Here is a 22452-nt window from a genome sequence, read left to right on the forward strand (position 1 = left end):
ACTCAGCGGGGAGCGCTCCTGGAGCAGATGGTCCATTACCCGAGGCGTTAAATTCGCCGCCTCAAAATAACATCGAGTCCGGAGAGAGACTTTTAAGCCGTGTTCGTTTAACACCGTTAAATGAGGCTCTTAACAATTTAGCGGCTGAACAAGAATCGGAAGAAATTAACCCCTACATCATTTCTGCGATTAACGCTATAAATTCGACGGTCCAGTCTGATACTGAAGAGCCCCCTGACCCCCCGCACACCTCACCTCCAGACGAGTCCGGTCCCGCGGCGTTGAACCAGGTACGTCTGACTCCGTTAAATAACGCCGTAAACCTCCTCGCGTGTGAAGTTAATCCTCACGTCCAATCCGCGGTGGATGAATTAAATCAAACGCCTAACGACGCTCGCGCTTTTTCACCTTTAAGAAGTCCCTCCCCGCGCAATGCGCGCGGAGAAGAGATTTTAAACAGAGCTCGTTTAACCCCGATAAACGCGGCGATCTCTGTTTTGATGGAAGACGGAGATGATGCACGACCGGGACCCAGCCGACACTCTCCCATGACGGGTGGTGGGGCTGCTAACGTCATCAGGAGACCTGCTTTTAACAATATCGAAATCAGGCTGCCTCTCAATTCCAGCGCGCCGACGAAATTCCCGACTACGCGGAATTTTACCGTAACGTCGTTGGGGCTCTTCATAACTCGGTCGAAAAGGCTTTAACACACGCCAGGGCCGGGGACTTTATCCAAATGGAGATTCGTGGGGACTCAGTCTACAACGAGGCCGCTTTGATCAGCTCATATAACGACGCTGGCGATGTGACGGGCTTCCAAAATCTGTTAGAACGATTGATACAATCAAATTCCAACGTTTTAGCCGACGAGTCTCTGGAATTAGTGGTTCAAGTCATCCGCAACCAGAACGGCGCGGGGAAGCGCAGAATAGATGACCTCCTCCATCACGAGGTTCTGAGGAAAAAATCCAAATGCCTTAATATCGTGTATAATCCTGACAACAGTTTATGTTTCGCGATAAACCTCGTTCAGTTATTGAATCCTCATCTGAGTACGCACGAGGCGGAGCAGCGCGGACTGGCGTTACAAAATAGCGTCGGATTAACGGAAGCTACGCCGGTATCTTTAGAGCAGGTGGGAAAATTTGAAAACGCTCTGGGTTGTAAAATTGTGGTGTTTTTCAGAGCCGCAGGGGAGAGAAAGCTGACAAAATTCCAGACAGGAATACCGGCGCAGCAGAAAACTCTTTTCGTTTTTCTGTTTAATAATCATTTTTACGGAATCATCGATTTAAAGAGATTTTTGGGAGTGAAATATGTATGTAAGTTTTGCTTTGAGGGGTACAATAACCACGCCTCCCATAATTGTCCGTCATATTGTAAAATTTGTGAATCCACGCAGTGTTATGAGAAAAATAACCCTGTATTCTGCAGCGAATGTAACAAGGAGTGTCGCTCTCCCACCTGTTACAGCCTGCATAAACAGCCGAAGTATCGTCCTTCCACCAGTAAGTTCGTTAATGTGTGTGATAACAGAAAAAAATGCTCTCGATGTAAACGTGAGTATTACATAGCGTTTTCTAAAAACAGCGCTCCGCACGTGTGTAAGCAGAAGAGGTGTCATATATGCGGCGAGGCTCTCCAGGAGCCGAGCGAGGGTCACCTCTGCTATATGACCCCGCTCAAAGCTGAAGAGACGCATTCAGAGAAATATGTTTTTTATGATTTTGAAACGTATGTCGATAATAACGGGGAACACGTACCGTTTTACGTCAGCGCTGTAACAAAGACGGGTGATTTTTGGAGCGCATGGGGGACAGACTGCGTAGCCCGCTTCTTTAAACATTTTAGAACGAGAAAATTCAAAGAATACGTGTTCATCGCTCACAACTCAAAAGGTTTTGACGGCTATTTGCTTCTAAAGTATTTAGTCCAGCAGGGCGTAACCCCCGCTGTGATTATGACCGGGAGTAAACTATTACTCATGACAGACGCCGCCTTTAAACAGAAATATATAGATTCGTTATCTTTCCTTACAATGCGCTTATCTCAGATGCCTAAAGCCCTGGGGATCCGGCTGAAAGACGAAATCATCCGCAAAGGTTACTTTCCGCACCTGTTCAGTTCAGAAAAAAATCTGAACTATGTCGGTCCGTACCCGGACTCAGCGGCTTACGGGGTCGCAAATATGTCAGAGGGAGAAAGAGAGGAATTTAACGCGTGGTACGTGCGGAAAAAAAAACGCAATTTTCGATTTTAAAGCCGAGGCCGTTATGTATTGTGATAACGACACAAAAATCTTGGCTGCAGCCTGCTCCAAATTTATGTCTGAATTCATCGCTGAAACACTCGTGGATCCTTTTACCTGCGTTACAATCGCCTCGGCGTGTATGAAAGTCTTCCAAACTAACTTTCTTGCTCCAAAAACGCTGGCGATCCCCTCCGCCGACAACTATAGAACGAGGCATAAAAAATATTCGGACGTGGCCGTGCAATGGTTAGAATGGGTTGCTGAGACGCAAAACATTATCATCGATCATGCTCTAAACAGGGGCGAGAAAAAAATAGGAGGTTATTATGTTGATGGGTATGCTCAGATTGACGGCCGGATAAAAGTGTGGGAGTTTCTCGGATGTTTTTACCACGGGTGTGCAAGGTGTTTTACACAGCATGAAATAAACCCTCTCACAAACACCTCATTTGGAGAGCTCCACGCAGCGTGTCAGAAAAAAATAGCCTTTCTGCGGGCTATGCCGGGCGTCACCCTCAACGTAATTTGGGAGCATCAATGGCTTGAAATGAGGCTGAGGGATGAGAGCGTTCGGTGTTTCCTCGCCCGCAGGGGGTTACCGCCGCCCCTCGAACCTCGCGACGCTTTATACGGCGGTCGGACTTGCGCGGCCCGTCTGAGGTACACGGCTGAGCAAGATGAGACGGTCTATTACGTCGACGTGACCTCGCTGTATCCTTACGTTAACGTAAATTTCACATATCCCACGGGGCATCCGGAAATTATAGAGAGAAATTTCAGAGACCCCAGGACTTATTTCGGGCTCATCAAAGCCATCGTGTACCCGCCCCAGGGGCTAAAATTCCCCGTCCTCCCACACAGAACTCCTCACGGTAAACTGGTGTTTACTCTGTGTCGCACCTGCGCTGATGAAAATAATCAAGCTGCAGCGTGCACACACAGTCAGCAGCAGAGAGCTCTGTCTGGGACTTGGACGACCCCGGAATTCCACAAAGCTCTGGATACAGGCTATGCTGTAGCTAAGATTTTTGTGTCGTTATCACAATACATAACGGCCTCGGCTTTAAAATCGAAAATTGCGTTTTTTTTCCGCACGTACCACGCGTTAAATTCCTCTCTTTCTCCCTCTGACATATTTGCGACCCCGTAAGCCGCTGAGTCCGGGTACGGACCGACATAGTTCAGATTTTTTTCTGAACTGAACAGGTGCGGAAAGTAACCTTTGCGGATGATTTCGTCTTTCAGCCGGATCCCCAGGGCTTTAGGCATCTGAGATAAGCGCATTGTAAGGAAAGATAACGAATCTATATATTTCTGTTTAAAGGCGGCGTCTGTCATGAGTAATAGTTTACTCCCGGTCATAATCACAGCGGGGGTTACGCCCTGCTGGACTAAATACTTTAGAAGCAAATAGCCGTCAAAACCTTTTGAGTTGTGAGCGATGAACACGTATTCTTTGAATTTTCTCGTTCTAAAATGTTTAAAGAAGCGGGCTACGCAGTCTGTCCCCCATGCGCTCCAAAAATCACCCGTCTTTGTTACAGCGCTGACGTAAAACGGTACGTGTTCCCCGTTATTATCGACATACGTTTCAAAATCATAAAAAACATATTTCTCTGAATGCGTCTCTTCAGCTTTGAGCGGGGTCATATAGCAGAGGTGACCCTCGCTCGGCTCCTGGAGAGCCTCGCCGCATATATGACACCTCTTCTGCTTACACACGTGCGGAGCGCTGTTTTTAGAAAACGCTATGTAATACTCACGTTTACATCGAGAGCATTTTTTTCTGTTATCACACACATTAACGAACTTACCGGCGGAAGGACGATACTTCGGCTGTTTATGCAGGCTGTAACAGGTGGGAGAGCGACACTCCTTGTTACATTCGCTGCAGAATACAGGGTTATTTTTCTCATAACACTGCGTGGATTCACAAATTTTACAATATGACGGACAATTATGGGAGGCGTGGTTATTGTACCCCTCAAAGCAAAACTTACATACATATTTCACTCCCAAAAATCTCTTTAAATCGATGATTCCGTAAAAATGATTATTAAACAGAAAAACGAAAAGAGTTTTCTGCTGCGCCGGTATTCCTGTCTGGAATTTTGTCAGCTTTCTCTCCCCTTCGGCTCTGAAAAACACCACAATTTTACAACCCAGAGCGTTTTCAAATTTTCCCACCTGCTCTAAAGATACCGGCGTAGCTTCCGTTAATCCGACGCTATTTTGTAACGCCAGTCCGCGCTGCTCCGCCTCGTGCGTACTCAGATGAGGATTCAATAACTGAACGAGGTTTATCGCGAAACATAAACTGTTGTCAGGATTATACACGATATTAAGGCATTTGGATTTTTTCCTCAGAACCTCGTGATGGAGGAGGTCATCTATTCTGCGCTTCCCCGCGCCGTTCTGGTTGCGGATGACTTGAACCACTAATTCCAGAGACTCGTCGGCTAAAACGTTGGAATTTGATTGTATCAATCGTTCTAACAGATTTTGGAAGCCCGTCACATCGCCAGCATCGTTATATGAGCTGATCAAAGCGGCCTCGTTGTAGACTGAGTCCCCACGAATCTCCATTTGGATAAAGTCCCCGGCCCTGGCGTGTGTTAAAGCCTTTTCGACCGAGTTATGAAGAGCCCCAACGACGTTACGGTAAAATTCCGCGTAGTCGGGAATTTCGTCGGCGCGCTGGAAATTGAGAGGCAGCCTGATTTCGATATTGTTAAAAGCAGGTCTCCTGATGACGTTAGCAGCCCCACCACCCGTCATGGGAGAGTGTCGGCTGGGTCCCGGTCGTGCATCATCTCCGTCTTCCATCAAAACAGAGATCGCCGCGTTTATCGGGGTTAAACGAGCTCTGTTTAAAATCTCTTCTCCGCGCGCATTGCGCGGGGAGGGACTTCTTAAAGGTGAAAAAGCGCGAGCGTCGTTAGGCGTTTGATTTAATTCATCCACCGCGGATTGGACGTGAGGATTAACTTCACACGCGAGGAGGTTTACGGCGTTATTTAACGGAGTCAGACGTACCTGGTTCAACGCCGCGGGACCGGACTCGTCTGGAGGTGAGGTGTGCGGGGGGTCAGGGGGCTCTTCAGTATCAGACTGGACCGTCGAATTTATAGCGTTAATCGCAGAAATGATGTAGGGGTTAATTTCTTCCGATTCTCGTTCAGCCGCTAAATTGTTAAGAGCCTCATTTAACGGTGTTAAACGAACACGGCTTAAAAGTCTCTCTCCGGACTCGATGTTATTTTGAGGCGGCGAATTTAACGCCTCGGGTAATGGACCATCTGCTCCAGGAGCGCTCCCCGCTGAGTCGATTATTGAAGCGTTTAAATCCAATACACGTCCGAAGTTATTTTCCCGATGTGAATTCTCTCCTTCCATCTTTTAAAATCTGTAGCAGGAAGAATCTACCTCAAGAAATTCAGTTAATATACCTCTTCAAAATGAATTCTCCCGTTCCATCGGAATAAGAGAAAAAATAAAAAAATAAAAACAGACTACACATTTTCAAGAAAGTTGCGTGATGAGGTTAATCCCAGCTCAGAATATCTTCGAGCCTTGCGTCTCTGTGGAAAATAGACGGTCTCCCTCCACCGCGTGCTGAAAAAAGAGAAAATCGTTAGTTATTAAATATTTAAAATAATAAATACATAAACTCCGACTCCTTACCGTGTACATCCGCGGATCGTTTTACGGGTCTCTCCCACTGACCCCGCTTCTCCATGGGCTGTGACAGAAAAAATCGGGTTATTCCAGAGTTTTAATCGTGATTTAATCTCGATCGCTGTACTTACATCTGCGTGGTGAAGTCGGGGCTTCCAGCCTGCGAACTTCTTCAGGGGGCTCTGACTTGATTTCTAGAATTAACATAAATAAATGAATACAAAGCATCACCCTCGCAAGCGGATATTCTGTACTATTTCAAATATATTACCGAGGACGGGTCCGAACGCGCTCTGGACCGTCTGCGTGGTTTTGTCTAAAAAAAAATAAAAAAAAAACAGTTTCAGACGGCGTGCATCATTTAAAAACACTCATTTCTATCAAAACAGATTACTTAAATCACTTACCCTGAAAGCTGATGCGGTTTTCGCACTCTGCTCGAAGACAAGAAAACTTAATTAAACAACATGGTTTTCCAGGATTTTTTTCCGCAAATTTATTCTATTTTATACCCATAGCTGGGGGTCCAGGCATCTTCACTCTTCACCGGTCGTAGTGGAAATGCTCGCTGACTCGTTCCCAGGACGTAAGTGATAAGGAGCATTGTTTATTGTTCGGGCTCGGGGCAGCATCTCCGCTCAGCGGGTGTCCCGCGCCCCATGATCGATCGGCTAATATCTTAAAAGAAAACATCATCTGGCGTGAGTGATAAGGAGCATTGTTTATTGTTCTTCGGGTTCATCACCTCGGGGCAGCATCTCCGCTCAGCGGGTGTCCCGCCACACACACACACACACACACACACACACACACACACACACACACACACACACACACACACACACGCACACACACACGCACTCACACAGACACAGCGTCTGCAACAGGTTTTACAGCCGTGGGGTCATGTTTCCGCGAGCGGCTCTATGCGTGGGTATTTGACCGTCTTGCTGCAAAGACTTACAGCCGAGAGAGACGGGTATTTGTTCCCCTTCTTTAATTTACGAATTAAAAAACAGAAAAGGAAACGTAATAATTTAAGAATTAAAGATATTAAAGGGTCATTAAATAATAGACAGTGATTTATGTTTAATTATTTCAGAATTAGTTAATTCTTTAATACATTAAAAAGATCTAGGTATTTTTAATCGTTCTTTAATTCATGAAATAAAATGACATTAAAATATTAGACCCTGGGTGGGAGGGGAGGTATGGCTTGGAGGCGGTGCTTGGCCGGGGTTAGGGGAGGAGCTGGGGGTGGGGCTAGGGGAGGAGCCAGGGGCGGAACTAGGGGAGGAGCTGGGGGGGGGGGCTTAGGGGCGGGGCATACTGACGTCATCGACTCTGATTGGATGTGACGTCATAAGGGGCGGGGGCTCGGAGGCGGGATCAGGGGCGGGGCTTAGGGGCGGGGCATAATGACGTCATCGATTATGATTGGCTGTGACGTCATAAGGGGTGGGGCTTGGAGGCGGAACTAGGTGAGGGGCTTAGGGGCGGGACATAGTGACGTCATCGATTCTGATTGGCTATGACGTCATAGAGGGGGCGGGGCTTAGTGACGTGGCCGATTTTGATTGGCAGCTGTCACTTTTTTGACGAAAGGTGGGTCAGTTTTCTCTCTGGGGGGAAAACAAAAAGACACCCCAAACCCCCCCCCTCCCCTCCCGGGTGCAGAGGCTATCTGGGAAATGCCCAGCACAACCTAACTGCACCCCTCCAGCAATGCCGACACTACGGCACACCCGGCTGGAGTCAGAGGAGAAGAGAGGGCATAACAAAAAACAAAGAGAAAAAACAACCCAAGTACCACCCCATCACCCCCCAGGGGACCGTTCCATCTAACCCTGGGGATGTGAAACAAAAAGAAATAAAAGAAAAACAAACAGACCAACACACAGTCATTTGGGTCCTTTTTTTTTTTTTGTTCTTTGTCAAACAGGCTGCAGGGTCACAACCCCAGACAAATAGTGAACAACAAAAAATAAAATCCCACACAAAAAACAACTCAAACAACACCCACACAAAATGAACTAACACAAAACAAATCAGTGAGTTATACCGTCAAGCTCAACCAAATGGAACACACCTGTTCCTACTCAAGAGCTTGACGGTAACGTGATTCAGTCACCACAAGGGGGAACCAGAGTGCAAAAAATGAAAAAACCCCTTTGGCGACAGAAAAAACAAACGAGCTGCTCTTATGTGCGCAGCTGTGTGCAACACACAACCAAAATGTGCTCAACTAAATAACGCCGGAGCTGATACAACAGACGCAGTAGTTACCTTTGTCCGGGGAAACGGGGCTACAACTGTAACACAGGAAGCCCAGTGACCCATGCTAACAGAGCTCCGCCGTGCGCGTGAACCCATTACAAACGCACTCTTGCAGCTCCCGTTTACACCTCTTATCCGGTCGGAGTGTGACGCGAAGCCGTCGCCAGTCACACTCCACCACGACCCACGGATAAGGCACAACACAGGAACACGGCTGCAAGAGAGCACAAATCAGTATCCAGTAATGGGTTCTCAAACACGCACCTTCCGGGCGGAGAGCCCCGCAACTGATCCGGATAACCACTGAACGTCTGCTGCCGCCTTCCCGGCGCGTTACCGTCTCTGCTACCGCTTGGTCCGTGATGTTTGGCCAGAGACTACTGTTATGTGTCGGACGCAGCTCGGAGAACCGACCAGCGTTTGAAGGACCCAGTATGAAATAAGCAGAGCACGGTACAAAGGCTAACTGAATTTAATACATAACAGTGAAAATATAATAACAAAAGGTGCGGCCTGGCGTGGTGCGCTCCCAGCAGCGCTAACGGTCCGGAGCCAGAAGCTGTTTCGGACCCAAGGACCCCGCCGACACCCCCCAGGTGGCCGCAACAACCGAGTCTGTGAAAGAAGGAACCATTATGTGAGTCCACACTCTACACACAGAACACTTAAAGGTGTACAAACAGCAAACACTTCCTGGCTTGATTACTGATCAGCTTCCCAACCTGCAGGCATGGAACATCCAGTTCACAAAACTCCACCGCAGTGGAAGCTGATACATGACTAACAAACAGCTCAATACAATAAGGTGTGAGGGACACCACATTTACTGACTGTATAACTGTTAGTCACAAAATCTAACGTACCTCAGGAAGTGTGCTGACGAGCATGAGACCTCACCCCCTCCTCTTTCACAGACTGTGCATCAAACCTGGACGTTCTCAGCATCCGCTGCTGATGAGATGGCTCCCAAGACGACGATCTCACCCGTCTGGTCACAAGGTCGAGTCTCTGGCAAATACACACTGTGCACTCCAGTCTTGAATGCCAACATGTTCCAATCCATCCAGATGCACCACAGCTGTGAGTCCTGACGAGTCGCAGGTGATCAGGGTGAGGTCCTGACAGCCTCAGCAACACAGCCACTCAGTCCCAAATGCACGCCACCTGGGAGGAAAACCAAAAAACAGAAACAAACCAGCAGCCAGGCCCCCCCAGCCATATAACACCCAGGTTTCTTTTCAGCACTGTAGCCAGGCTGACAAAGAGTCAGAGCTCTATTGAGCTGAGTATTCCATTAACTTTAACTAGTAATGACTTCATGACTTTCTTTGCTAACAAAATTTTAACTGTTAGAGAAAAAAATTACTCATAACCATCCCAAAGACGTATCGTTATCTTTGGCTGCTTTCAGTGATGTCGGTATTTGGTTAGACTCTTTCTCTCCGATTGTTCTGTCTGAGTTATTTTATTAGTTACTTCATCCAAACCATCAACATGTCTATTAGACCCCATTCCTACCAGGCTGCTCAAGGAAGCCCTACCATTATTTAATGCTTCGATCTTAAATATGATCAATCTATCTTTGTTAGTTGGCTATGTACCACAGGCTTTTAAGGTGGCAGTAATTAAACCATTACTTAAAAAGCCATCACTTGACCCAGCTATCGTGGCTAATTATAGGCCAATCTCCAACCTTCCTTTTCTCTCAAAAATTCTTGAAAGGGTAGTTGTAAAACAGCTAACTGATCATCTGCAGAGGAATGGTCTATTTGAAGAGTTTCAGTCAGGTTTTAGAATTCATCATAGTACAGAAACAGCATTAGTGAAGGTTACAAATGATCTTCTTATGGCCTCAGACAGTGGACTCATCTCTGTGCTTGTTCTGTTAGACCTCAGTGCTGCTTTTGATACTGTTGACCATAAAATTTTATTACAGAGATTAGAGCATGCCATAGGTATTAAAGGCACTGCGCTGCGGTGGTTTGAATCATATTTGTCTAATAGATTACAATTTGTTCATGTAAATGGGGAATCTTCTTCACAGACTAAAGTTAATTATGGAGTTCCACAAGGTTCTGTGCTAGGACCAATTTTATTCACTTTATACATGCTTCCCTTAGGCAGTATTATTAGACGGTATTGCTTAAATTTTCATTGTTACGCAGATGATACCCAGCTTTATCTATCCATGAAGCCAGAGGACACACACCAATTAGCTAAACTGCAGGATTGTCTTACAGACATAAAGACATGGATGACCTCTAATTTCCTGCTTTTAAACTCAGATAAAACTGAAGTTATTGTACTTGGCCCCACAAATCTTAGAAACATGGTGTCTAACCAGATCCTTACTCTGGATGGCATTACCCTGACCTCTAGTAATACTGTGAGAAATCTTGGAGTCATTTTTGATCAGGATATGTCATTCAAAGCGCATATTAAACAAATATGTAGGACTGCTTTTTTGCATTTACGCAATATCTCTAAAATTAGAAAGGTCTTGTCTCAGAGTGATGCTGAAAAACTAATTCATGCATTTATTTCCTCTAGGCTGGGACTATTGTAATTCATTATTATCAGGTTGTCCTAAAAGTTCCCTAAAAAGCCTTCAGTTAATTCAAAATGCTGCAGCTAGAGTACTAACGGGGACTAGAAGGAGAGGCATATCTCACCCATATTGGCCTCTCTTCATTGGCTTCCTGTTAATTCTAGAATAGAATGTAAAATTCTTCTTCTTACTTATAAGGTTTTGAATAATCAGGTCCCATCTTATCTTAGGGACCTCGTAGTACCGTATCACCCCAATAGAGCGCTTCGCTCTCAGACTGCAGGCTTACTTGTAGTTCCTAGGGTTTGTCTTAGTAGAATGGGAGTCAGAGCCTTCAGCTTTCAGGCTCCTCTCCTGTGGAACCAGCTCCCAATTCAGATCAGGGAGACACACACCCTCTCTACTTTTAAGATTAGGCTTAAAACTTTCCTTTTTGCTAAAGCTTATAGTTAGGGCTGGATCAGGTGATCCTGAACCATCCCTTAGTTATGCTGCTATAGACGTAGACTGCTGGGGGGTTCCCATGATGCACTGTTTCTTTCTCTTTTTGCTCTGTATGCACCACTCTGCATTTAATCATTAGTGATCAATCTCTGCTCCCCTCCACAGCATGTCTTTTTCCTGGTTCTCTCCCTCAGCCCCAACCAGTCCCAGCAGAAGACTGCCCCTCCCTGAGCCTGGTTCTGCTGGAGGTTTCTTCCTGTTAAAAGGGAGTTTTTCCTTCCCACTGTAGCCAAGTGCTTGCTCACAGGGGGTCGTTTTGACCGTTGGGATTTTACATAATTATTGTATGGCCTTGCCTTACAATATAAAGCGCCTTGGGGCAACTGTTTGTTGTGATTTGGCGCTATATAAAAAAAAAAATTGATTGATTGATTGATTGATATGATGTAGACCACTCTGGCAAGCCATACGGCTGATTGCATGCAACAGGCGGAAATGGGACCAGGACGCAGGGCCCCAGCAGAAACCAGAACAAAAAGGGCAGCGGAAGGGCATAGGGGCCAGGAAGGGCAGCCACCAGAGCCACCAGGGCAGTCCGACAAACCACCAGGGGAACGGCCCAGCGGCGACGGAACGCAACCCCACACTGCCCCTCCCCACAGAGGCACAAAAAGCAACCCCATACCCAAGGAAGCACACAGGGCGCTGCATGGGCCCACAACAGGGCCAGCCCCAGAACTACATCACCCGGATCACAGCTCCCAAAGGGAGGAGCGAGCAGCGGCGGGGATGGGGGGACAAGGAGCCAATGCAATCGAACTCAAAGCGGGCAGGGACCACCGAGCCAAATGAGGGTGGGCTCCGGCCCCCAGACAAGAGGCGGGACCCAACTCCCTGTGCCAGGAAGCACACGAGGCCCCCCAACACCCAACACTCCCCCAGCACAGCCAGCAGGATCCCCCAAACTCCCCCCTAGCCCCCAATCCACCCTCCACCACAAACACCAAAGCCCAAGATCGGGAGACCGCCCAAGCGAGAGTGGGGCAACACCCCACCCCACCGACACCATGGCCCCAACCCCCAGCAGCCTTTCCCACCCCAGCATCAACACCCGTACTCCACTGCAATCCTGTTTGTGATATCAAGGTGTAGTCGGGGGGGAAGAGGGTTTCCAGCTTGGTGGGCTCAGGGTCTCATTACTGGTTTTTGCAGATGATGTGGTCCTGTTGGCTTCATCGGACTGTGACCTCCAACACTCACTGCATCAGTTCACAAATGAGTGTGAAGTGGCTGGGATGAGGATCAGCACGTCTAAATCTGAGACCAGGGTTCTCAGCAGGAAACCGATGGATTGCCTACTACAGGTAGGGAATACGGTCTTGCCCCAAGTGAAGGAGTTCAACTACCTCAGGGTCTTGTTCACGAGTGAGGGGACAGTGGAGTGTGAGATTGGCCAGAGAATTGGCACAGCAGGGGCAATGTTGCATTCACTCTATCGTACTGTTGTGATCAAATGGAGCTGAGCCAAAAGGCAAAGCTCTTGATCTACTGGTCAATCTTTGTTCCTACTCTCACATATGGTCATAAGGGTTGGTCATGACCGAAAGAACTAGATCACAGGTACAAGCGGCCAAAATGGGCTTCCTAAGGAGGGTGGCTGGTGTCTCCCTTACAGATAGGGTGAGAAATTCGGTCATCTGTGGAGAGATCGGAGTAGAGCCGCTGCTCCTTCGTGCTGAAAGAAGCCAGGTGGTGGTTCAGGCATTTGGTAACGATGCCTCCTAGGCGCCTCCCTAGGAAGGTGTTCCAGGCACGTCCATCTGTGATGAGACCCTGTGGAAGACCCAGGACAAGGTGCAGAGATTATCCCCACGATGGCCTGGGAACACCTCGGGATCCCCCAGTCAGAGCTGGTCATTGTGGCATGGTAAAGGGAAGTCTGTGGTCCCCTGCTAGAGCTGTTGCTCCCACGAGCCAATCACGGATAAGCGATTGAGGACAAGTGACTGATGAGTGTGAGTAAAATATACATTAAATGGGGTTTTCAATGTTAAATTTAAATGGCCACAAAATCTGTAATCTGGATCAGATCTGGTGCCGCCAACTGAACAGTCCCCTATAAAAATCGGTCCACCCTGCCTTCACTGCGCAGGTGTAGTTTTGGAGCGTCATCAGCAATTCACTGATTATGGCCTAGTTTCTGCATAAAACTACACTCCATTCAAGGGAGTAACTTTGATTTTGATATTGGTGGGGACACAAAAGTGCTCCAAGAGAAAGATTTTTTTTTTTTTTTTGCAATACCAATCATAAGTTCATCCAGCCGATCCCGAGCAGCCGGGAAAGCAGGCCGGCTGGGTGACTGTGAGGAGGAAGCGTAGCCCTAAACAGAAGCCCCCTGTACACCACCAACCCATTCACATTTTGAACCGTTTTTCCCCACTCGGCGACACACCCGCTGAGGAACAAACTCTGGTTATTGGCGACTCTGTTTTAAGAAATGTGAAGTTAGCGACACCAGCAACCATAGTCAGTTGTCTTCCGGGCGCCAGAGCAAGCGACATTGAAGGAAATTTGAAACTGCTGGCTAAGGCTAAGCGTAAATTCGGTGAGATTGTAATTCACGTCGGCAGTAATGACACCCGGTTACGCCAATCGGAGGTCACTAAAATTAACATTGAATCGGTGTGTAACTTTGCAAAAACAAATGTCGGACTCTGTAGTTTTCTCTGGGCCCCTACCCAATCAGACTGGGAGTGACCATGTTTAGCCGCATGTTCTCCTTGAATTGCTGGCTGTCTGAGTGGTGTCCAAAAATGAGGTGGGCTTCATAGATAATTGGAAAAGCTTCTTGGGAAAACCTGGTCTTGTTAGGAGAGACGGCATCCATCCCACTTTGGATGGAGCAGCTCTCATTTCTAGCATCTGGCCAATTTTATTAAACCCTCCAAACCGTGACTATCCAGGGTTGGGACCAGGAAGCAGAGTTGTAGTCTTACACACCTCTCTGCAGCTTCTCTCCCTCTCCATCCCCCCAATACCCCATCCCCGTAGAGACGGTGCCTGCTCCCAGACCACCAACAACCAGTAAAAATCTATTTAAGCATAAAAATTCAAAAAGAAAAAATAATATAGCCCCTTCAACAGCACCACAGACTAAAACAGTTAAATGTGGTCTATTAAACATTAGATCTCTCTCTTCTAAGTCCCTGTTAGTAAATGATATAATAATTGATCAACATATTGATTTATTCTGCCTTACAGAAACCTGGTTACAGCAGGATGAATATGTTAGTTTAAATGAGTCAACAACCCCGAGTCACACTAACTGTCAGAATGCTCGTAGCACGGGCCGAGGGGGAGGATTAGCAGCAATCTTCCACTCCAGCTTATTAATTAATCAAAAACCCAGACAGAGCTTTAATTCATTTGAAAGCTTGACTCTTAGTCTTGTCCATCCAAATTGGAAGTCCCAAAAACCAGTTTTATTTGTTGTTATCTATCGTCCACCTGGTCGTTACTGTGAGTTTCTCTGTGAATTTCAGACCTTTTGTCTGACTTAGTGCTTAGCTCAGATAAGATAATTATAGTGGGCGATTTTAACATCCACATAGATGCTGAGAATGACAGCCTCAACACTGATTTAATCTATTATTAGACTCAATTGGCTTTTCTCAAAATGTAAATGAGTCCACCCACCACTTTAATCATACTTTAGATCTTGTTTTGACTTATGGTATGGAAATTGAAGACTTAACAGTATTCCCTGAAAACCCCCTTCTGTCTGATCATTTCTTAATAACATTTACATTTACTTTAATGGACTACCCAGCAGTGGGGAATAAGTCTTTCGGAAAGCGCTGTAACTAGGTTTAAGGATATGATTCCTTCCTTGTTATGTTCTCCAATGCCATATACCAACACAGTGCAGAGTAGCTACCTAAACTCTGTGAGTGAGATAGATTATCTCGCTAATAGTTTTACATCCTCATTGAGCACAACCTTGGATGCTGTAGCTCCTCTGAAAAAGAGAGCCTTAAATCAGAAGTGCCTGACTCCGTGGTATAACTCACAAACGCGCAGCTTAAAGCAGATAACCCGTAAATTGGAGAGGAAATGGTGTCTCACTAATTTAGAAGATCTTCACTTAGCCTGGAAAAAGAGTCTACTGCTCTATAAAAAAGCCCTCCGTAAAGGTAGGACATCTTACTACTCATCACTAATTGAAGAAAATAAGAACAACCCCAGGTTTCTTTTCAGCACTGTAGCCAGGCTGACAAAGAGTCAGAGCTCTATTGAGCCGAGTATTCCTTTAACTTTAACTAGTAATGACTTCATGACTTTCTTTGTTAATAAAATTTTAACTATTAGAGAAAAAATTACTCATAACCATCCCAAAGACTTATCGTTATCTGTAGCTGCTTTCAGTAATGCTGGTATTTGGTTAGACTCTTTCTCTCCAATTGTTCTGTCTGAGTTATTTTCATTAGTCACTTCCTCCAAACCATCAACATGTCTATTAGACTCCATTCCTACCAGGCTGCTCAAGGAAGCCCTACCATTAATTAATGCTTCGATCTTAAATATGATCAATCTATCTTTATTAGTTGGCTATGTACCACAGGCTTTTAAGGTGGCAGTAATTAATCCATGACTTAAAAAGCCATCACTTGACCCAGCTGTCTTAGCTAATTATAGGCCAATCTCCAACCTTCCTTTTCTCTCAAAAATTCTTGAAAGGGTAGTTGTAAAACAGCTAACTGATCATCTGCAGAGGAATGGTCTATTTGAAGAGTTTCAGTCAGGTTTCAGAATTCATCATAGTACAGAAACAGCATTAGTGAAGGTTACAAATCATCTTCTTATGGCCTCAGACAGTGGACTCATCTCTGTGCTTGTCCTGTTAGACCTCAGCGCTGCTTTTGATACTGTTGACCATAAAATTTTATTACAGAGATTAGAGCATAGGTATTAAAGGCACTGAGTTCCACAAGATTCTGTGCTAGGACCAATTTTATTCACTTTATACATGCTTCCCTTAGGCAGTATTATTAGAAAGCATTGCTTAAATTTTCATTGTTACGCAGATGATACCCAGCTTTATCTATCCATGAAGCCAGAGGACACACACGAATTAGTTAAACTGCAGGAATGTCTTACAGACATAAAGACATGGATGACCTCTAATTTCCTGCTTTTAAATTCAGATAAAACTGAAGTTATTGTACTTGGCCCCACAAATCTTTGAAACATTCTAACCAGATCCTTACTCTGGATGGCATTACCCTGACCTCTAGTAATACTGTGAGAAATCTTGGAGTCATTTTTGATCAGGATATGTCCTTCAATGCGCATATTAAGCAAATATGTAGGACTGCTTTTTTGCATTTGCGCAATATCTCTAAAATTAGAAAGGTCTTGTTTCAGAGTGATGCTGAAAAACTAATTCATGCATTTATTTCCTCTAGGCTGGACTATTGTAATTCATTATTATCAGGTTGTCCTAAAAGTTCCCTGAAAAGCCTTCAGTTAATTCAAAATGCTGCAGCTAGAGTACTGACAGGGACTAGAAGGAGAGAGCATATTTCACCCATATTGGCCTCTCTTCATTGGCTTCCTGTTAATTCTAGAATAGAATTTAAAATTCTTCTTCTTACTTATAAGGTTTTGAATAATCAGGTCCCATCTTATCTTAGGGACCTCTTAGTACCATATCACCACAATAGAGCGCTTCGCTCTCAGACTGCAGGCTTACTTGTAGTTCCTAGGGTTTTTAAGAGTAGAATGGGAGGCAGAGCCTTCAGCTTTCAGGTTCCTCTCCTGTGGAACCAGCTCCCAATTCGGATCAGGGAGACAGACACCCTCTCTACTTTTAAGATTAGGCTTAAAACTTTCCGTTTTGCTAAAGCTTATAGTTAGGGCTGGATCAGGTGACCCTGAACCATCCCTTAGTTATGCTGCTATAGACTTAGACTGCTGGGGGGTTTCCATGATGCACTGAGTGTTTCTTTCTCCTTTTGCTCTGTATGCACCACTCTGCATTTAATCATTAGTGATTGATCTCTGCTCCCCTCCACAGCATGTCTTTTTCCTGGTTCTCTCCCTCAGCCCCAACCAGTCCCAGCAGAAGACTGCCCCTCCCTGAGCCTGGTTCTGCTGGAGGTTTCTTCGTGTTAAAAGGGAGTTTTTCCTTCCCACTGTCGCCAAGTGCTTGCTCATAGGGGGTCGTTTTGACCGTTGGGGTTTTTCTGTGATTATTGTATGGCTTTTGCCTTGCAATATAAAGCGCCTTGGGGCAACTGTTGTTGTGATTTGGTGCTATATAAATAAAATTGATTTGATTTGATTTGAAGTTCATGTCATGCAGATGTTATAGGTTAACGAGCCATCCCAATGGTTAGGGAGTTGTTCTTTCAATCACAGGGTTGCAGGCTCAAATCCCAACCTTACCTCTCTTTACACCCCCATCCATGACTGGAGTGACCTTGAGCAAAGCAACTAACCCAACATTGCTCCAGCTATACATTTAAATTGAATTCATCGAGGATGCATATTTAACACGAAGTATTGCAATGACCCTATCTGCTAGTGTTGTGACGTTCATGAATGAATCGATTGCCATTTGTCTGTCTGTTATTGTGTCCGCAACAGTCTTTTAATAAGTTCCCTGCAACTGTGCAGTAGCCTAGCTGAGGGGGGCTTCAAGCAGTGGTATACATTTAACCCTTTATGTGCCATAATAATGGAGGACAGCGGTTTTGTTGGTCGTGATTACACAGTAGGGGGCTGAATATTGGTAGGGATGTGACCCTAGCGTCCCTACCCAAAATTACGCCCTAGACTCCATTCATTATCTATCTCAGCGACAGATGTCTGAAGCTTTTGTACAACAATCATTTCCACATAAATTCAGCATTATTTCTTAATAAAAGACGGAGGAGCGGTCTGAGCTCCGCAGCAGCATGTGAGACTCAGATGTGCTGCTGTGCCTATGCCATTTCGGAGCATCATCAGCGATTCACTGATTATCACATCGTTTCTGCTTAAAACTGACTTTAGTAGTTGGTTTGAGAGGTTTTATTTTGTCAGAATTTTTTAATTTTTGATCCTACATTGTCATTTGACCTCCACATTAGAAATATTATGAGGACTGCTTTCTTCCACCTGCGAACTATAGCAAAGATTCGTCCCATCCTGTCTATGGCTGATGCTGAGACCCTGATCCATGTGTTTATCTCTTCTATATTAGACTACTGAAATGTTCTATTTTCTGGTTTACCGCAGTCCAGCATTAGGGGTCTCCAATTGGTTCAAAATGCTGCAGCCAGACCTTTGACGCAAAGCAGAAAGTTTGACCACATTACACCCATTTTGTCATCTCTTCATTGGCTTCCTGTCCCTGTGAGATCAGATTTTAAGGTTCTGCTCCTAGTCTATAAAATTGTTCACGGACTGGCACCTCCCTACTTAGCTGACCTAATTAAACCTTACGTACCGGCCCAGGCTTTGCATTCTCAGGGTGCAGGACTACTTTGTGTCCCTAAGGGTGAATAAGAAGTCTGCAGGCCATAGAGCTTTCTCTTATCGTGCCCCTGTTCTGTGGAATGATCTCCCTGTGACAATAAAACAATCACATTCTGTGGAGACTTTCAAGTCCAGACTTAAGACACACTTATTTTCCCTTTTGTATGGCTAGCATACTGGTATAGTTTTGTTCTACGCTTTTTACTCTTTTAATTCATTTTATTAGGAAACAGAGCAGGCTGCGGCCTCAAATTTTACCTAAATTCTGAGTCTTTTAGTAAAGCTTAGGGCTAGTGGCCGGTGATCACCTTATCATTTCCTGTTTTTCTTGTTGTTTAATGCTGACAAATTATACTGTATTTCTTGTCTTTCTGATGCCTGATTCTGTTTTTTCTCTTGCAGCTCCATCCAGAGATGGGAGTTGTATTTGTGTTGGCGACCCTCTTGTCCTGTGCACCAACAGCATTTCCTGTATATTTGTTTTGTGAATTGTTTCTGTGAATTGTTCTGTAATTTATGTCTGAAGCATGGCCCAAGCAGAGGGTCACCCCTTTGAGTCTGGTCTGCTTGAGGTTTCTTCCTCAGGGGGAGTTTTTCCTTACTACTGTTGCTCTGGGGTTAGTAAGGTTAGACCTTATTTGTGTGAAGCGCCTTGAGGCAACTCTGTTGTGATTTGGCACTATATAAATTAAAATAAATTAAAAATTAAATTGAAAGTTATTATATACATAATAAATGACAAAATAAATTCAGCATTATTTCGTGATAAAAGATGAGAGAGTGATCAGAGTGCCACAGCAGCATGTCTGAGTCTGACTCTCTGAGTCTGACTGGCACCCAAAGCCAGATGACAACATAAAACCGCTTAAATCACTCTGAAGTCAGTTTTTAGCAGAAACTAGGCAGTTATAAGCAAAACGAGAAGATAATCTGTGAATTGCTGCTGATGCTCCGAAATGACGCATGCGCAGTGAAGGCAGGGCGGACCGATTTTTAGAGGGGACTGTTCGGTCAGTGACACCAGATCAACCTTTGTCAGTCAATAAAGGATACCATCCAACATAACGCTCTCAAATATGAAAGAAATTTGATCATTCTTGACTTATTTGAACTTTTTTTAAAACTTTTTTGAAAGTTTGTTCAGTGGAATTTTTTCAGTTTTCCAATATTTTTCCTGACTTTGACCTTGAAAATTGAATCAGTTCTTGCCTTTCACACAAAAGGCAACAACCAGTTCCTCTGTAAAAATTTCATTTTCACAAACAGACAAACAAACAAACAAACAGGAGTGAAAACATTACCTCTGGCCAACTTAGTTGACAGAGGTAATAAATTGAATTGAACAAATCACTTCATTCAACCCCCTTTACACAGGATGGGGTTTGTCCAGCAGTCTTTGTGCAGTCATGAAATTGCGTGGAAAGCAATATAACACAAGAGCGGTGCTCAGCTGCCGCCAGGACCTTGTAAGTTCCTCTCCATATTCCCTCACAAGCTACCATGATCATAATGGTCACCGTGAAGTATGAAGCTGCACCTGAGTTCCACAGGAGCGTCGCCAAGCCCGGAATAGACACAAATACCACACAGGCTATGCAAAACATCTCACAGAGTACCCCATGACTGCCCGATGGGTGTGCAATGCCCTGTGGCAAGAGCAGATTGTCCACTGACACATGATAAGAGTGACATGAGTTTGGATGTGGATTCAGAAAAAAAAAAGAGCAACGTCACAGCCAACGGATGTGCAGTGATTGAGGCTGTGTGTCTTGATTTGTATGGATAGTTAATTTCATAAAGCGCTGTTATAAAGTGCAAAATGAGTTCCTTCTCAGCTGATGTCCACCGAGTACATCAGAAACTTTTGTGCATGTTCAAATCTGAACAAGTCAGGTGGAGAGATTTGTCTCATACTTCTGCTGACAGTTCATTCTGGGTTTCTGAAAGCTCCGGTGTCATTTCAGCACAAGTGGACATGCTTGCATGCATTCAGTTTACTATTGACACAACATCTGTGTAACTGATACCCAGAAGCTATGAATAACACCTACAACATCAGGTCCACCGCTTTGTACCTGGTGAAAGATTGTTCCATGAATGCCATTTAGCATCAGTGTTAAATGTCGAGAGAAATGTTCTTACTTTTCTGCAGACAGTCAGCCAGCTCATCCTGGTTCATGTTCCTCAAGAAGATCACAGTGATCTTCAGGAAGGCCTCTGTGCAGGTCCTCCTCTGCTCTTCATCCTCACTTGGATTCTCAGAGTATTCTGGTCCATTTGTAAGAAGACTCTTCTGGATACTCTGCAGCTCATTTGTTACAAACCTGACCAATTTATCTTGAAGTATCTGGAATAAATGACAAATGTGCTCGTCTGCTTGATCATGTCGGTGTCCAAAGTGCAACTCCGAGACTAAGATAGTGAACAAATATTAATTTGAGATGCAAAGCAACAAACCAGAAATGTCGACTTCAGGTGTGTCTGATGCTCCTGACCAAACGGATCACGAAGAAACTCCAAACTCTGCTGGTTGACTCCATAGACTTCTTGGGAGACCTGGTTGATGACTCTGTTCCTGAAGAAAAAGAAGATGAAGAATGGGGCACAATCGTTTGTTAAATGGTAAATAATGGACTGCATTTATATAGCGCTTTTCCATCTGCATCAGATGCTCTAAGTGCTTTACAATTATGCTTCACATTCACCCCGATGTCAGGGTGCTGCCATACAAGGCGCTCACTACACACCGGGAGCAATAAGGGATTAAAGACCTTGCCCAAGGGCCCTTAGTGATTTTCCAGTCAGGCAGGGATTTGAACCGAGGATCTTCTGGTCTCAAGCCCAACACCTTAACCACTAGACCATCACCTCCCCCAAATGCTGAAGGTGATATTTTGACTATTCAACATTTGACCATGAGTAGAAGAGGAGGAGGCATGTGGAGCAGGGAATTATCGGAGTGTAATGTTTACAGGAATGTAGATTGTTAGGGAATTAGTTCTCAGGAAGTTACAACAAATATTGGTGGCCTTGGAGGACACCAAACCTCAGCTTTGGAAATACAACAAGCCAAATTACCAAAATGCTACTGTCAAGGTACATGCAATGCCAAAATAGTTTCCTTTGAAGGGCCATAAATTGATCTGGATGGTGTGCTGTAGTTCATGTCGGGTGGTAGGTGGGTGAGAGCCAGGAGGTGTATTTGTATTCCATAAAGGATGCAGCCTTCTCTGCTGGATCTGACTGGAGGTTTCAGCTCCACGGAATCTTGGAGCCTCGCAACCGACTGAGTTGGATGAGTCTCAACTCTACAGAGTCTTGTTTCTCTGTTGAAGGGGATCTTCCATGTCTATCCTGTCCTTGCCAAATAGCTGCCAAGACCCAATACCTAATCCACAGCAGACAGCAGTGGGGCTTAGGTATTGGAGTTCTGATCTTGGTAACGTCTGTGGCTTTCACTCACAGCAATTGATTATTACCCTGGGACCCTCTTGATGAATGTTCAATGTTTACCCTGCTTTCCTGGTTTCATGGAAACTAAGTAAGTAAGTAAACTTTATTTATATAGCACTTTTCACAGACCAGGGTCACAAAGTGCTTCACATGATAAAATCAATAAATACAAAATAACACATACAAACATTTAAAAGAAAATCAAGCTAAAATGCAATTTTAAAAAGGTGAGTCTTAAGACTGCCCACAATAAAAGGCCACTCTGAAAGGTGCA

At 45.0% G+C, this 22452-nt stretch overlaps 1 protein-coding gene across 1 annotated transcript in view; it reads right to left on the reverse strand.

The window, feature by feature from the left end:
* Positions 1-22072, reverse strand: part of LOC117501617 (NACHT, LRR and PYD domains-containing protein 14-like) — a 39350-nt gene extending 17278 nt beyond the window's left edge. Inside the window, 3 exon segments of the mRNA XM_034160539.1 lie at positions 20868-21072; positions 21183-21300; positions 22038-22072. Of these exon segments, the coding sequence (XP_034016430.1) occupies positions 20868-21072; positions 21183-21300; positions 22038-22072 (358 nt within the window).
* Between the last annotated feature and the right edge of the window lie 380 nt (positions 22073-22452).

Source organism: Thalassophryne amazonica, chromosome 2 (assembly GCF_902500255.1).
Source record: "Thalassophryne amazonica chromosome 2, fThaAma1.1, whole genome shotgun sequence".
Classification (NCBI taxonomy): Eukaryota; Metazoa; Chordata; class Actinopteri; order Batrachoidiformes; family Batrachoididae; genus Thalassophryne; species Thalassophryne amazonica.